Source organism: Podarcis gaigeae, assembly GCF_964106915.1.
Source record: "Podarcis gaigeae genome assembly, chromosome: 4".
Lineage (NCBI taxonomy): Eukaryota > Metazoa > Chordata > Lepidosauria > Squamata > Lacertidae > Podarcis > Podarcis gaigeae.
Window position 1 is genome coordinate 69,904,406 of NC_139677.1, and position 16,624 is coordinate 69,921,029.

Consider the following 16,624-nt stretch of genomic DNA (forward strand, 5'->3'; position numbering starts at 1 on the left):
CGGGATTGCCCCCATCTGGCGGCAATCAATAGGGCCAAGTGAATTGCTAATTGTGCGGTGGAATGGAAGGGCTGGGTGATATGGCACCCCACTATTATGTCCGACCAGGTGGCCTTGTTTCGTAATGATGGTGTTCACCTTTCTGATAAGGGTAATGATATTTGGCTGGTCGATATTGTTGAGGGCATTAGGTGTTGGTTGCAGGTGAGGTTGTTGGCGGCAAGCCTTTTGGCTTGAGTGGTGGTTAGGCATTGGGTAAGCCTTGTTTATGGGAGGGGAGGTTGTTGCCTCTGCCTGCCCCTGCTTGTTAAGGGTATCCCATTAAAGGGATCTGGGGGTGTGGTTCCTGTCCAACGCCTGGGCGTGGGCTAGGGCCATGCCATGACCCCATCAGTGACCCTGGGGGGTGCTCTCAATTGATGTATATCATAGGGCTCCCCCTTATTGGTGGTTGACCCTTGAGAGACTTCCTGCAGATGGGCAGGAGAGCCAGGATATAGTCTGGCTTCACCCAAATGCCTAAGCCAAACCGCTAACATCTGTAACCAATAAAGTTGTGGTCTAATTTATCCCATTAACTCAACATACTTGTGACTGTGTGTTTATTTCTGAGGGGAACTTCGGGGCTCGGGGCCTCGTCAAGCAATTCTAACCAATCAGGACCACCTGCAAGAAATCCACCATTTATATTGCATTTGACCAATATAAACTTCAGTGTAACAATTCTGAATGAGTTAAACTAGCCAACTGGCCAAAATGAGTTTACTTGTTTACAATGGTAAGTTAAAGGACACCAGATGGCTGTCATCTAAGTGGCTAGAAATTTGGCTCAGCAAACAGACATACTGGTGCCCATGAATTTGAATGTTAAGAGTCAGTGACATAAAATGTCATGTGCTATAAGGAAGTAAAACATTTGTTCCTGATGTATGCTGGTTAAAAAAAAGTGAAAAAGGCAAGTCAATAGCTTGTCAGCATTCCCTTCCATCTTCCTAAACTTGCTGCTAAAGAATAGGAACCTTGTATGTGCCATCACCCAATCCCATGTGTCTTGTTTAATCATATGCCAAGCTTGGATGAGCATCTATTAAACTTGATGATTTAACAAGCACCTACGTACTCAGCACACTGCTATCAACTCTTCTTCATCACAGGGATTACACTTGCACAGGGTTCATCCACGCTTCTGTTGGTGTGACAATTTCTAGTCACAGGTTCATGATTTGTAGGTACAGGTCTGAGCAGTGGGGTGAGGGTGGGAGGTTGTCCCACTGTTTACTGTTAAATCATAACATGTGAGATAACCAGCCTCATATAACCAGCATGCTTAAATCTAATGTATGAATGGGTTAATACCATAGAGTAAGCTGTCCTGGCAGGCTTAGCAAGGTTACTTCTCCTTACCTTGGAATAAAATGCATAATCAATCCTACTATTCAACCTCTAGTCTACTTGAGAAGCTCAACATGTGAAGAGGTTTGAGCTGGTTGCTCCAGCTCAGAATACATGGCTCTCCCATTCCATATTGTCACAATTTCACTGAGCAAATATTAACCAAGAAACAAGTGGTTTTTTATTGACACATATAGGATACATAACTACTACTGAGGAATATCATTAAGGTTTGATGCATCCCTTCCACTGTGCCATGACTCATTACTAATATTCAGCAGAAGACAGCATGCAATTTCAGCATAATCAGTTATGTAAGGTACATCAAGTACTATAACATATTCATATTACACCATAGGACAGATAAAATTACAACAAGTAACTGAGGCTGAAGTCCTATTCCCACTTAAATGAGAGTAAGCTCCATTGATCTCAATGGGACTAACTTACTGAGTAGATATGCATAGGATTGCACTGTTAAATAGATACACAGATGGCTTAAGTTGCTTAGTGTAAATGCTGCAAAGTATCTGGCTCATGATGTAATAGGAAATTATTTCAGTACTCAGTGTGACTTACCAATGTATGGCATCACACAGAGTGAAATGATATGCTATGCTTACTGGAGAAAGAAAACAACAACAAAATATTGGATAGTATTACCTTCCAGGAGGGAGACTAAAGCCAGTAAAAGAAATTGGTTATAATTCAGCTGTGAAAACTAGAGATATGGGGAGTTAGCCAATGTTAATCATACTTGAATAAGAAGAGATACAACAGAGATATACAGAATGATGTGGAGAAAGTGGATAGAGAAAAGTCCCTCCGCCCCATAATACTAGAACTCAAGAAGAGCCAGTGAAGCTGAATGCTGGGAGATTCAGGACTGGAAAAAGACAGTACTTATTCACACAGCTCACAATTTCTCATGTTATCTTTATGTTAAGGCAAATCAATGGAATGACTAGAATAAACAGTAGAAATCATTTGAGCATTACTCATTATCAGCAGTATGGCACGTGGCTATTTATGATGTAAGCATTAATAACTAAAAGCAAGCCATACCTAAAAGTTCTCATTGCTAGCTAAGTTTCATTCTATAGATGCTTTGACTGAAAACAAAGTCCAAAAGGAGTCTCAAGCAGCCTCTGGGGCTAGAAGTGCCTTTGCCCAGCCAAGGCTAGTCTGTTAGCTATGGCTTCTCCTGAACCCAGATAAGAGAAACACCATAGCTCAGTGGTAGAGCATCTGCTTTGCATGCAGTCCCTAGTTCAATCCCTGGAGTCTTCAGGTAGGGATTGGCAAGAATCCTGCCTAAAATTCTGGGAATGCTACAGCCAGGGAGGTCTTTTTATCTCTCCCCATTCTATTCCATTGGCAGCATACACAAGGCCTTTCACAACTAGATAGAGGAACTAGATTGGCGTAGATGTGGTGCCCTCTACATTATTGGACTCCACTTCCCATCAGCCCAACCAATCTAGCCATTGAACAGGGGTTGTGGTTGAACAATATATGTTGGCTATCCCAGAACTATAGAAGACCTGCAAATTTTGATAAAGATAGCCTCTTTTTTGCAACATTATAATTATCAGTTTTATGGTCAATTTTAGATGTTGAGCCATTTTGGAAAATGCAGTAGCAGGATCTAGGTTTGGAGAAAGTTCTTTCAATAAGCCAATCGACCTCTAAATTCAAAGCATGTTTTCATATCTCCTCAGTCTCACTAGACATGAAAATGAGATTAGTTTTAATAGGGATACACTCCCCATCCCTTATCAAGAAACATATGGAGGATTATGAGCAGACATTTACTGGAGCAGTTGTACTGTTATGCCCCAACAGGGCCTTTCATAGATTTATTAATATCTTGAAGAGCAGGGCTGAAGCTGTGGTTCTGCTGAACTGCCACATTCCTTGTTTGACAAGTGTCCTGCAAATGCAAAACATGACAAGCCAAATGCCAGGTCATGTCTAGCTGTGCTTTGCCAGTTCTGGGAGATGAACAGACATGGTCATTACTACAGCAGAACAATGATTCATCTCGTCTGGTATCCTGTCTCTAGCAGAAACCAACTATGAATATTTCTAAGAAAAGGTCACCCTTCCTCAATAATAAGCCTATAATTGCAATAATACACAGTCTACCTAGGCTGTGTTGGGGAATGTTGTTTGACCTCAGCTAGTTATCTGATTACATCCTAAAGCCGGAGACAGTACTGAACATTTTATCCTGGTTAACCAGGCTCATTTACAGTAATGTTCAACCACCATTCTCTTTATCTTAAAAAAGGGGAAATTATTCTATCACACCTTTATGGGCACTGGGCAGAGAAGCGTATCATGCAGAATACATATGCACATGAGTATGTATGTATAGTTATACCTTGGGTTACATACGCTTCAGGTTACAGACTCTGCTAACCCAGAAATAGTGCTTCAGGTTAAGAACTTTGCTTCAGGATAAGAACAGAAATCGTGCTTCGGCGGCACAGCAGCAGCAGGAGGCCCCATTAGCTAAAGTGGTGCTTCAGCTTATGAACAGTTTCAGCTTAAGAACAGACCTCCGGAATGAATTAAGTACTTAGCCCGAGGTACCACTGTAAATTTGTTTCCTCTCCCCACTCCCCAGGAAGAACCCAGGTATATATAGTCAATTTGTTGCCTGCATCTGTGATATTTGAATTCAGTTCAATAACAAAACATTAGGTCACAGGAAACCCCTTTAGAGAACAGCTTGACCCTATCACCTTTTTATAAGACTTTGGCAGTGGTACCAAGAATGAGTATTCTCTGCAATCAAATGTCAAGTTTTGTGCATATCTTCTCATTAAATCCTTCACATAAATAAATCCAACCTTCACTGGGGCAGTGACATGAAAGCTATTTAGGGAGCAGAGACTCGGGGGGGGGTGTTATGGGGTGTATCCAAGTCCTCTTTTAAAGTGGACTTCTGCTTGTGCAGTGGAACTTTCTCATCTCTTCCTCTCCCATCCCCACAACATCGAAATCTAGTCCAGACTGCCTGGAAACCTTGCAGAGCAAGGGGTAATCAGAAAATCTTTGCTTTCCAGTGCTTAGCTGAGTTGCCCCCATCACACACGCACCCCCAACAATGACAGATACAGGTGGGAATTCCGCCACCACTGATGGTTCTAGAGCAGTGGCTAGTAGTCCCCATTGGAAAGCTTCTTCACTACTGCACTAGTATGAATGTTTGAACAGGCCTTTACTTATTCAGAGGCTGTTTGAGGGGGATACAGGTTTGGGAACCTGGGCAACAAGCCATTTAGGTAGGTTCTTTAAAAAAAACAACCCACAGTTTGTATCTGTACTGGACTTGATTTTTTTGTTGTTTTTTTCAAGAAAGCTTTTATTTTTGATTGTTTTTATTGCTAATCACTTTTGAGATGTTTCACCAGAATATATTTGTAAATGAAAATGAACAAATGGTAAATAACCATACTGTAACCAGGTACAAAAGCTACTGGTAAGGTGGTCCATTTCAGGTGGAAGATTAGAGGATGCCCTTAAACAGCAAGACACTGACAACTAGTTACTACAGATTTAACCACAAAGAGAGGATCATTTCTTGGATGACACCAGATTGTTTTGAGCCGCATTTGACTAGTGCTCAGATATTTAACAAATGAATATGTGATTGGGAGGATGAAACACCTCTGTACCAAAGAGATTGAAACATAGGAGGAAAACACATCCAGGGAACTAAGCTCTTCCCACTATATATATTTCAGAGTTAATACTTTCTAGTCGTAAAGACATCTACTTCTTTGATCAAGCACTAAGCAACTAGTCTAGAGGTTTTTCCTCCACTTCCTAATGCTGCAGCCCTAGAAACACCTTGTTTCCTTATTTTTTGAGGTTTTAATAACTTTGGTGATTACCCCAGTTTCCAAAAACTCAAAAATTATGCTGCAGATTGGTATTCTGAAATAACTACACACGCAGAAACACACATTCCTTGAGAAAAAGTAATTGAAAAGAGCAGCTTCTGCTCACAAACCTTCCTTTTGGGTACTATCCAAAAGAGGCCTTTCATTTTTTGTTGTTCTGCCTTGCCAGAAGATTGGTGAAAATACATTAGAGAAACAATAGTATTCCAAAATGTTTTAGTTGCCTATGGAGTGTCTAACCTGTTTCAGTGAATACCCCTGATTTAGCTGACAGCATAGAATAAATCAATAGTAAAATCTGAAACCCCATAAACAGGAAAGGAAAGACATCTTAACCCACCCTCATAAATAAAGCTGCAAACAGAAGAACAATATGTTTGTGTGTTAGTCACCCCACCAAAACAGTACAATTTAAGATCTGATTTTCCTCATTGTGATAGTATGGTTTAAGACTGATGATTTACTCCACGAGTGCCTAATAACAGCAAAACTGTATTAATACTTCACATTTTGTACAGCACATTAAAATGTTTCACAAACATTATCCAACATAGCTCAGTTGGCAGACCATGAGACTTTATCTGGGGGTCGTGGGTTCGAGCCCCATGTGGAGCAAAAGATTCCTGCATCGCAGGGGGTTGGACTAGATGACCCCTATGGTCCCTTCCAACTCTTTGATCTATTATCACATACATCCAGTGCTTTTTTTTTCCTAGGGGGGACACATACCCCTAAAGATTTGTGAATCTTTGTACTTTTGTCCATTTACTGTATTTATTTTCCCCGATTCAAAGTATAAAATGTGGATTTTCTCGAGTCAAAATCAGAGCACCCCTAAAAAAAATTTTAAAGGGGAAAAAAAAAAAAACACTGCATACATCTGTAATCGTCACCACAAGCGAAGTCAGCGTTATCCCACGGGAGCGGTGGTGCTGAAATAGAGAGTGGCTTCCCTGGGATTCCCTAACTGGCTCGGCTAAGTCTCTTAACCACTAGGCTACACCGCTTAGAAAACAAACAAAACCCCCTTCCTAGTAATTCGGGTGGATTCCCCGACACAAGCAAGGCAAGAAGGAGCAGGTGCTCCAGGGATACCCCGGAGGAGCCCAAAGCAGAGCAGGGTCTTACCTGGGATGGCCAGATTGGCCAGAGGAAGGGCCCTGAGGGCGGACGGCAGGGAGCCCATCCAGTGCGCGCTGCTGCTGCTGCTGCTTTCCAGCGCCATCCTCTCCGCGGCGCTCCGTCGCCCGTTGCCGAGGCTGCTCTGGCTCGCCGCTTCCCGCTTCGCCCAAGTCTTCGTCAGCAGCGGCGGCGTCTCCTCGGAGGTCTCGTCCACCTGCCGCGTTCTGGGTCAGCCAGCGCCCGCGGCTCCCTTTCTGCCATGCTCCGAGCGGCTGCCTCGCCGCCGCCTCTGCGGCTTAATCCCGCCTTCGCGCTCCTTCGCGCCAAAGGGGCTCCCTCAGGACGCCTGACCTCCCGCTCCCTCGGCCAGGGGCTCGAGCGGAGGCCCCGCCCTCCCCGCTCACGTCACAGCGCGCGGGTCCCCGCGGCGCACCTGGCAGGCGAAGGCAGAGGAGTCCCGCCTTTGCGCCAGGAACAAGCCTGAGGACATCTCCCACGGGAGCGCGCCAGCGAGCGGTCAAAACATATTATCGCTCTCCGGCCAAGCCTCGGCGCGCTGATTGGCTGGCGACGAGCTGATGGCACAGCCCTCCCTTCGTCGCGTGTCAGGGCCGCTGGCGCAGCCGGTTGGTACAGGAGGGCAGTTCCCAGCCAGCCGCCCATTGGTTGAAGGCTGGCTCAGCGCTAATTGGGCTAATTTTCTCCCAACGTGCTCAGTTTGCGGGTTCTTTGAGGGCACGTGGCACTAAGGTGGCAGAATCATAGAATCGGAAGGGACCCCGTGGGTCATCCATTCCAACCCCCTGCGCTGCAGGAATCTCAACTGAAGCGTTCCTGGTAGATGGCCATCCAACTTCTCCTTAAAAACCTGAAAGGAAGGAGAGTCCGCAATCTCCAGGTGTAGATCACTCCGCTGTCAAACAGCTCCAGCTTTCAGATAGCATCACCTGGAGGGGCCACAGGTTTCCTCTCCCAGTTTTGAAAGAAACATTAAAAATGAAACTCCAGAATGGACAAACTTCTGATGAAGTTGGTTCTCTCCTCAGCAAAAGCTTCTGCTGCAATAAACATGTTAGCTGCAAGGTGATACAGGCCATTATTATGTGTGTGTGTGCAACTGTTTGTGTCTCTGTAGTAGGAGTGTAGTAGCCAAAAGGATCTTCTGAATTTCCTTTATGATTTTTCTTTTTTTTTGGGGGGGGGGGGATGAGGCTAATCATCTGACAGGTATTTGTGAGAGAACACTCAGTTTTACCCACTTTCTCCAGAAGTTGCCTTTATCTCTTTTGTCAAGATCTTTACTTTTTAAAAGGGTGAAAAAGCATTGGACAAAAATCGTTTTTGAGATTTTTATTTTTTAATTTTATCATTGTGTGTAACTATTAAAACAAAACAGGATCAGCACAATGAGGTTGGAATCCTTTATCAAATAAATAAATAAATAAATAAATAAATAAATAAATAAATAAATAGAAACTCTTCCTCTGTAATCTCATTTCAGCTGCCCTACTTATTTCCAAAGCCTCGACAACATGCTTCTACCATTTCTTTTCTGTAAAGTAGATCAGCAGGATAAATAAAGCCACGTTCTAATGTTTGTTGAAATGTGCTTAGTGGCTGTGGTTGCAAGTCTGCTTTGAAACAAATACTGAAGCACACTCACTCTGTTTTTTCTTCTTTTTGATGCTGGTGTATGTAATAAAGCTAAACTGCAAAACTGTTCTGAATAGCTATACTCTGTTACAAGGATGGGAGTTCCTCCAAATGTTGTTGAACGATAACTCCCATCATTCCTGACTTTTTGCTGTACTGGCTGGGGCTGATGCAGTATAGAAGCAAACAACATCTGGAGAGACACAGGCGACCCACCTCCCTTCAGCACGAAAACAGGAGATTGTGCTACTGTAGCAGTAGCAGTACAGCTGAAACAACAGTATTTCCCATGGTTTCCACAAAGATGTTTGAGGCTAGGTCTGTATGCTACTATTCCTTCTGATTAGCTAAAGCAAAAACACAAAACACAAAACATGCAAAATAAGAGGACTCAAGCAAATGTGCATTGTTTCTCCGGGTTGCAGAATTCTGCTTTTTTTTTTTTTGTGGGATTTGGATTAGCTTGGCACAGCAGTTTGATTATGTTTTGTTTAGCACAAAGAACGCACAGCTCTGTTGTCTACTCTGAGAGCAGAATGATGAACTGGACTGGTCTTTGGTCTGATCTTGCAGGGATCGCTTGATGTTCTATTTTCATGATCAAATCATCTGTCCAAACTGTTATGTTCCTCAGTGGTTAAAAAACAAAATACCAGTGTCTGTATCATGCCTGTATTCTCTCTCTGAGATAGCAACATGCCAATCTTGTTCAGAAAAATCATGCAAGAGAAAGGGTTATGTATCCCCCGTGGTCTTCATCACAATAACAGTCAATATAGCAGCATCACAAATGTCATAGCGTAAGGTTTGTCCTCTTTCTTGTAATTCCGCCCTTCCATCTTACTTTCAAAGATAAATAAATGCACTTTGCTACCAATGGGCCAACATACGCAAGACCCTGCATAACAAACATTCAGCTGAAGTTAACTCTGATTGACAGTGCAATCCTATTTATGTCTAATTGGGAATAGATATGCCTCTACAGTTTAGTTCAGTGGGGCTTATTCCCTGTAAGTAATCCTAACTCCCATTCTCTACCCTGTGTGACTTTATGGAGTGAGAGGGCTACTGCCACATGTGCATTCTCTCTTTGCAGAAGGCAGCAGCACCGGGGGGGGGGGGGGGGGACAGCTCCATCCAAGTCAACTTCCTCGCCCAGCCTGGCATCCCAGCCAGAAATACAGCTTCATTTTGTTGCAACCAATTTGTTCTCTGAGGTTCAATGGAATTCAGTCACAAGAACTACATTTCAATGGGACAGAGCCCATCTTCTTATTCCTGCCATCCAAATCTATTAATGACAAAGCAGAGCTCAGGTTTCCGAAATACTGCACAGAAGTGAATTTTCTCTCTCTTTCATCTGTTACCTCTTGAGCTTAGAAAATAATAGGCACCAGTGATCCCTATCTTAACTAAAGCCCTATGTCTCTGAGACACATAATGACTAATGTGTTGCTCATTCACCTTAATTTAGGAGTGTTGGATTTGAAAAAAATGTTAGTGTTGAAGCTGAGCACATGAATTTTTGGTGTGACCTGGAGCAAACCTCTTGGCCGTTGCAATGAAGTCATTGCTTTATTAACCTTATGGAAGCAATTGGAAAATGCAAAGCCTTTATACAGAGTCTGGATTGCATTCTGAGATGCCTGGAAAATTCTCCAGTGGCTTTACCTTTGTCCATAACCTTTGAGAGATTACAGTTTTTCATCATCAAATGTATTACGTGGTTTCATTGTCACTTCCAGAAAATACTTCGTGTTCCTAATTCAGTAACCTGATCCCAGAGACTCATTTTAAATATGTGTTAGACGCGACACTTTGGAAAAGAGCCCAGTCTCTGCAGACCAAACGCCACGTGTACTTTGCCAAAACATTTCAGGGTTTTATTTTCACCGAGGCATGCATGTCCACTATACTGACAAATGATAGTGCTGGTTTCAGAGCTGGATCCTGCTGCAATGATATTTGTCACATTGCAAGGTTGAGAATGAATTCACAGGATGAATTTCATCCCAGACTGTGGGATCAACTTAAAACTGAATTACAGTGGAGCTCTTTGTTTGCCACACTTGTATGCAGTACTAGTTTTTTTTTGGCTCCCTACCCTTCATGTTGGCAAAAAGGCACATACAGAAGGGGGAGGGGGTAGATGAACTTCCAAATTAACTCTTAAGACTGTTTCACAATATTACAGATTTGATGCCAAAAACGCATGCCCATGAGCACATATCTGCCACTCTCACAGCATGTGTTAAAACACACAAAAGATGTAAGTGATATACAGGCTGTTTTGCATGGGGGTTCCATTCCTGGCCCCCTCATGCATTGGCCGGTGTGTGCCATGCCCCGTTCCTCCCCACCCACATTCTGCCTTCTTCCATGTCCAAAAGGACCTCCGTGTCGGCAGCCGTATGTCAACTGGAAGTGCCAAATATGGTCACCTCCTGTGGTATAACATTATAGGGGCCAGTCTTTCCTACAGATAAGAAATTTGAGCTGTGATTTTAAGGTAGGGTTGGGAAACCTGAGAGCCACATTCTCTTGTGGGCACATGCCAATGGGGCAATGGGCATGATACCTTTATACAGTAAAGGTAAAGGGTAAAGGACCCCTGGAGGGTTAAGCCCAGTCAAAGGCGACTATGAGGTGCAGCACTCATCTTGCTTTTCAGGCCAAGGGAGCCAGCATTTGTCCACAGACAGCTTTCTGGGTCATGTGGTCAACATGACTAAATCGCTACTGGCGCATGGAGGACTGTGACCCTTATACAGTAGGCTGCATTCCAGGCATGCAAATATCAGAGTTGTTGTTGTTACATGCAATCGTCCACCTAGGCGACAAGAACCATGGAGTTTGGCCTCACCATCAGCCTGACAAAGACCAACAACCTGGGTTGGTAACCACATGCTTGAGGTGGTCGACAATTTTGTCTACCTGGGCTCTGCCATAACCAGAAATAACCAGCAACCTCTCCATCAATGCTGAGCTGGATAAGACAACTATGGCAATGGCTTGCCTCTCCAAAAGGGTGTGGGAGAATGTGATGCTAACAATCAGTACCAAGATGAAGGTCTACCAGACTTGCATGTCGAGCTGTGGGCAACTTACATTTGCCAGTAGTGACGCCTCAGTGTCTTCCATATACAGAGCAGCAGGAAGATTTTGGGCCTCGCATGGCAGCACAGATTCTCAAAGATGTACTCTCCCAAGCCCACCTTCCCAGCATGTTCACACTTCTGTCCCAGTGATGTCTAGGCTGGCTTGGTCACGTCCCCAGAATGGAAGGTGGCAGGATCTCCAAGGATGTGCTCTACAGAAGCTGCCTTCAGGTACCAGGCCTGTTGGCAGACTAACTCTGCATTACAAAGATGTCTGCAAATGTGACATGAAGACTGGCAACGTGAACCCCACCCTATAGGAATCCCTTGCAGATGACAACAGTGCCTGGAGACAGACATGTTGTGTATCCGCAGCAGTGACCAGAGGAGCAATGACTGCTTGGAGGAGCACAGAGAGAAGAAGCACCATGGTGCACCAATAGCAACAAAACTTGATGTCTTCATTTACCCCGGCTGCAACAAAACATGTCTCTCCTGCATTGGTCTCTACAGCCACAGCAGGTGCTGCAACCTTCCAATAGTTTGACTTCGTCCCCAAAGGCACACTTCTCCATTGTCTCCTGAGACAGACATGCTCTAATATGTACAATAATGTTGTTTTCAGGATCTTTTTAATGGTAAATATGACATGTCAGCACTGGCTGCACAGTTGTGATAGATTGAGACATGTAAGGCTTGTTTTATTTGTTCTTCTCAATGCTATGAATGCAAGTCAATAGCCAAAGTATAAAGGAGAGGAAGGGCTTTGATGTGGAATGAGTTAGTTTCAAATAAACATGCACTCCATTAGATAAGGCATCTTGGAAGGAATTGGATCCACTTTCTATGAGAATACAAAAACTGGAATGTGCACTCTCTCCCCCCCTCTGTGGTGGAGACAAAGTTAAGAATGCAGTAGGATATCAACTGTTGTCCGGATGAAATCTCACCCTCTCCCCCAGGCATCAAAAAAGAATCCCTGGCTTCTAGTGGCCTGCTCTTTATGTTCTCCTGAGTCAGCCTGCATATGTTTCCCACAATTCCATGCAACTTCCTCCTCCTGCACCAGCTGTCCACACAGCAGTCAAATAAAGTGATTGCCTTTCATTCTTAATGCATCCATCCTCAACCTCTATGCATATGCCAGTTTCTATATACCGTCGTAAAATGTAAAACGAGAAAGAGTCAGAGGTAAGGATTAAGTAGGATAGCACATGTCATTTATACAATAGGCTATATTACATTGTCGTTAAAAAGGTTGACAAACTATTATCTTCCAAATCCTTTAACTGAAACCTGCTGTATGGCAAAGTCAAGAAAGTAGCAATTATAACTGCAAAAAAATGTTGTACTGCTATATTACTGTGTAACTAAATCTATGGACAGCAATCATGGGGATTTACTATACAGTGGTACCTCAGGTTAAGTACTTAATTCGTTCTGGAGGTCTGTACTTAACCTGAAACTGTTCTTAACCTGAAGCACCACTTTAGCTAATGGGCCTTCTTGCTGCCACCACGCCGCCGGAGCACGATTTCTGTTCTCAACCTGAAGCAAAGTTCTTAACCTGAAGCACTGTTTCTGGGTTAGCGGAGTTTGTAACCTGAAGTGTATGTAATCTGAGGTACCACTGTATATGTATACAATATAAATGTGTATCTAGGTATATAATGTGTAAGAAAACATGTTGTCACATTGCCGATAGGCATCCAGGTCAACTGCAGTGTGATGACAGAGGAGGAGGCAAATAAGCGAGCACACAAATGGCCCAGGTGGCAGGTGGCACAAACAAGCAGCAGAGGAACAGTCAGGACAGGGCAGGGCAGCTCCTCAACAGCCTCACACTGACACTGCCATTTGGTATTCATCAGCATTGGAGGCCGAAGAGGAAGAAGGTGGCAGCAAAGCAGACAGTTGCATGGAAGCTGCTCAGCCCTGTCCTCCTGCTTCCTCTGCAGGTCACCTGGACTTTAGTTTGTAGGACAAATTATGCTGGTAGGTGGCAGGAAAGGGCAAGCAAGGCTGCTGGGATCAGGAATGGGACCATCTTGTAAGTGTGCTTAGTACTGCAGCCTTAGGACATTAAAAAAACACCACCTGGAGGGCAAGCATGAGCAGGGAGAGGGCTAAGTGCCTCTTTTGCCTGGCACATAGTCATTTATTTAAAAGCATTTATAAACCGCTGAATATTTCACAAAATCCCTAAGCTTCTGATGGTCTCTGCAAGCTTTGACAGATGGTCATTGCATGCATGTGATTTGGGCTTTAGGCTGCAATCCTGACCCCACTCACCCCACTGAACTCTGCACTGACTAGGCATGTTGAGTATTGCCCTGTTGAACCTTTGGTTTTTACAAATAATAAAAAAGTTCTCCCAGCATCATAATACCCCTTGCAGGTAACAGATGTACTTTTTATGCTTCAAACACACCGGGGGGGGGGGGAGAACTCTATATCCTCCATGGCAGAAAATACAATGAATGCCCACACACTGCTTCTGTCATTAGAATCTATGGACCCGACATAGTTCATGTCAATCCCATTTACAGGCAATGTTGCACTTTGCTTTTAAAGCCACTGAGGTCAATCAGAGGACAGCTCAGGTGCCTGGAGCAGGAACAAGTGCAAGGCCCATTAACCCAGAGCAAATCCATAACTCTGCAGCTCTGAAAATCGGAATTTTTCAGGAACAGAAATGCTGCTTCAGAAGAAATGTGGACCAGGAAACAAAAGCATCTGGTGAGATGTATCATCCATAATAAAAGTGAAACAAATTGTTTCCACCTCCCAAGTGTTCCTTTGTTTTTCAGGTAGGTACTTCTATCGCTTACACACACAATGCCGCCAAACTGGAAGAAGAGAAGTTGCGCTTTGTAGGGACATGGGAGCCTGCTGTTTACTGACTCAGTTTGTTGATCCATTTAGCTCAGTATGGTCTGTACTGACAGGTAGGAGTTTTCTAGGGTCTCTCCCAGCCCTGTCCCAAGATGTCAGGGATGGTACCTGGAACCCTTTGAAGGGAAAACATTCCCTTTACCACATATAAACAGTCACTCTTCCCTCCTCTTCCACACTGTTCTAACCATCCCTAAGCATATCTCATTCACGGATTGATTTTATTTTTTTACCAAGTATGTCCCTCCTTCTCTTCTCAAGCATGCTGGAGAGACAATACACTGCAATGATCAGCACACTAGGTTGGAATGAAGGATTGAAATCTTCACTCAGCTGAAACTTAATAATGACTTCACCCTAGGTGTAGCTAACACACTGGCTGCATTCAATGAGGCTCCTTCAAGATAAATGGCAGGTTAGAGAAAGAATGAATGAATGTCAAACCATTGTTTGCTGCTGTAATTGAGCCTGAGGAAGCCTTAGTTTCACGAGGTCCCTCTTCCACTTTCTCAGTTTTGCAGTGACACCCTTCTGCCGGCAAACCACAGTGGCAGGTGTGTCCTTGTGTGTTTATATGGAGGTGTTTACCTCATACGCAGGGCTTTTTTCAGCCAGAACTCACTGGAACTCAGTGTTGGCACCATTGCTATTATAAGAGAACAAGGAAGGTGTTCATGGAGAATTCCGACACCTCTTTTTCTAGAAAAATAGCACTGCTCATATGAGCCCACAACTGCCACCTGGAGTGCTTAGGTTCACAAACAAGTTTCCTACTCCAGTGACCTAAAATGATTAGGGCAGTTCTTGAACTGCCACCACCAGTGTTTTCTGGGTCCTCTAATTATATTGGGTGTTATCCATTGAAGTGATACTCAAAGTAGACTCCCTTGAAATCAATAGACTTAAAATAACAATTGACTACTGAACTGGAGTGTGATTGTGCTCTTCTAACTTAAAGTAAACAACAAAACAAGGAAACAAAGTAAACAGAACACAGAAGAAGGTTTGAGTTCAATGTAACTATTGCAACAGTTCTTTTGAGATCACCCCCTATAGATCTAAAGTGCAACACTGTGTTTCTGCCTTACTTTGAATGTATTTTTACATGATTAGGAGAGCTTATTAGCAAACCTCTTGACTTCCTGCCAATAAAGCTCTTGGGAGCCATGCAAGGGGAAGAGTAATCAGCTCATATTCACCAGGGATCATATCTCAGATGAAGATCAATGTGATATTTTAATTTCACGCTCCTTCTTCAGGGAGTTTCTATTATGGATGGATTGCATATGTTTGGCTGTGGGGGAAAAAAGATTTCCAAACCAGTCAAACCAGTCTAGAAATCTCATTTGTTTTGTTTTTTATTGTTTTAACCTCACAGGCACATTTGGAAGTGATGGTAAAATTCAAATGACTTTAATATTTTTGGAGGGAACATAAACTCTTCTTCTGAACAATCACCATGCTTGGCTTCTTACACCGGAGTAGCTTTTGAAAATGGTAGGTTGTCTTTACAAACAGCACACTACTAAGAAAAGACAGAAAGAGAGAAGGGAAATTTGGACCGATGGCTTCACCAACTCACCGTCATCTAAAATATAGATTTGAGCATTTACTAATTCAGACATTTTCTAAAGAGTAAGAAGACTTGTAGGGGAAAACAGTCTAGTATTTCCCAATCTCAGCAGTCAGGAAATCTTACTTTGGTTTCGAAACCACAAAGTAGCACTAAGTCAAACAAGGCAAAATCAGCAGACAACTTTTTGACGTAAATGAGTCTTTCCCATTAGCCGTCTCTTGTTTAAATAGTGGAGTTACAAGACCTGTAAATTAAAGGTATAGTGAGAAAAGGGTATTGAGAAAAAGGTAGTTTTAAAACCTCAGTCCCGGATGCTTTTGAAAGAGCAGTTTCTCAACACTTGTCCTAGCTAACTTGGGGCACACATCCCAGCTAACCAAACTAGATGTGGCATTAATTGCATTCAGGAATGCAAGTGTGTGTGTGTGGTTTGTTATGCAAACAGCCTTTGTGGGAAGCAGCTGAGCAGCCTTGGGATTGGAGGTGGGAAGGGAGAGTTTAATCCTTTCTATCCCAGGCAAGGTCTTGTTGAAAAAAAAGGGGGGGGGGCTCTCTGAAGCCATTTTCATTTCAAGGTAAGCCTCCACTGATGCCAGTGAAACAGCTGTTTGGACATCAATTGTATTCACGCAATTAACATCAAATATGATTAATGTCAAATCTAAACCCTCAGCTGCTTCTTGAAATCTTCCTTTACCCACCCAGTTCACACAGCTCTGCCAACTACCCACACCCTAAACCTTCAAAACTGACCTATTATCTATGTCATCTGTCTGTTTTTAAAACATAGTGTGCTTTATGAATGAATCCGGAAGGCGAAACGGCTTGCCTTGAGCCTTGGAAATCACATGCTGTTCCAACGTTCTGTTGCATTTACAGGATGTGACGATCATCATTTGCTGGGCATGGGAAGATCACATCACAATCCACTCTGCTAGACTGCTTTACTGATGCACTGCTAAGATTGCCACGTG

The 16,624-nt window shown here is 43.4% G+C and overlaps 1 protein-coding gene and 1 long non-coding RNA gene across 2 annotated transcripts in view; one reads left to right on the plus strand and one right to left on the minus strand.

Moving 5' to 3' along the window:
- The window catches only part of PLCXD2 (phosphatidylinositol specific phospholipase C X domain containing 2), a 32,775-nt gene extending 25,491 nt beyond the window's left edge, over nt 1–7,284 (minus strand). Inside the window, exon 1 of the mRNA XM_083737284.1 lies at nt 6,435–7,284. Within this exon, the coding sequence (XP_083593410.1) occupies nt 6,435–6,531 (97 nt within the window). The 5' untranslated portion in view covers nt 6,532–7,284. The remainder of the gene's footprint in view (nt 1–6,434) is intronic.
- The window catches only part of LOC310843890, a 435,627-nt gene that overhangs the window by 150,572 nt on the left and 268,431 nt on the right, over nt 1–16,624 (plus strand). The window lies entirely within an intron of this gene.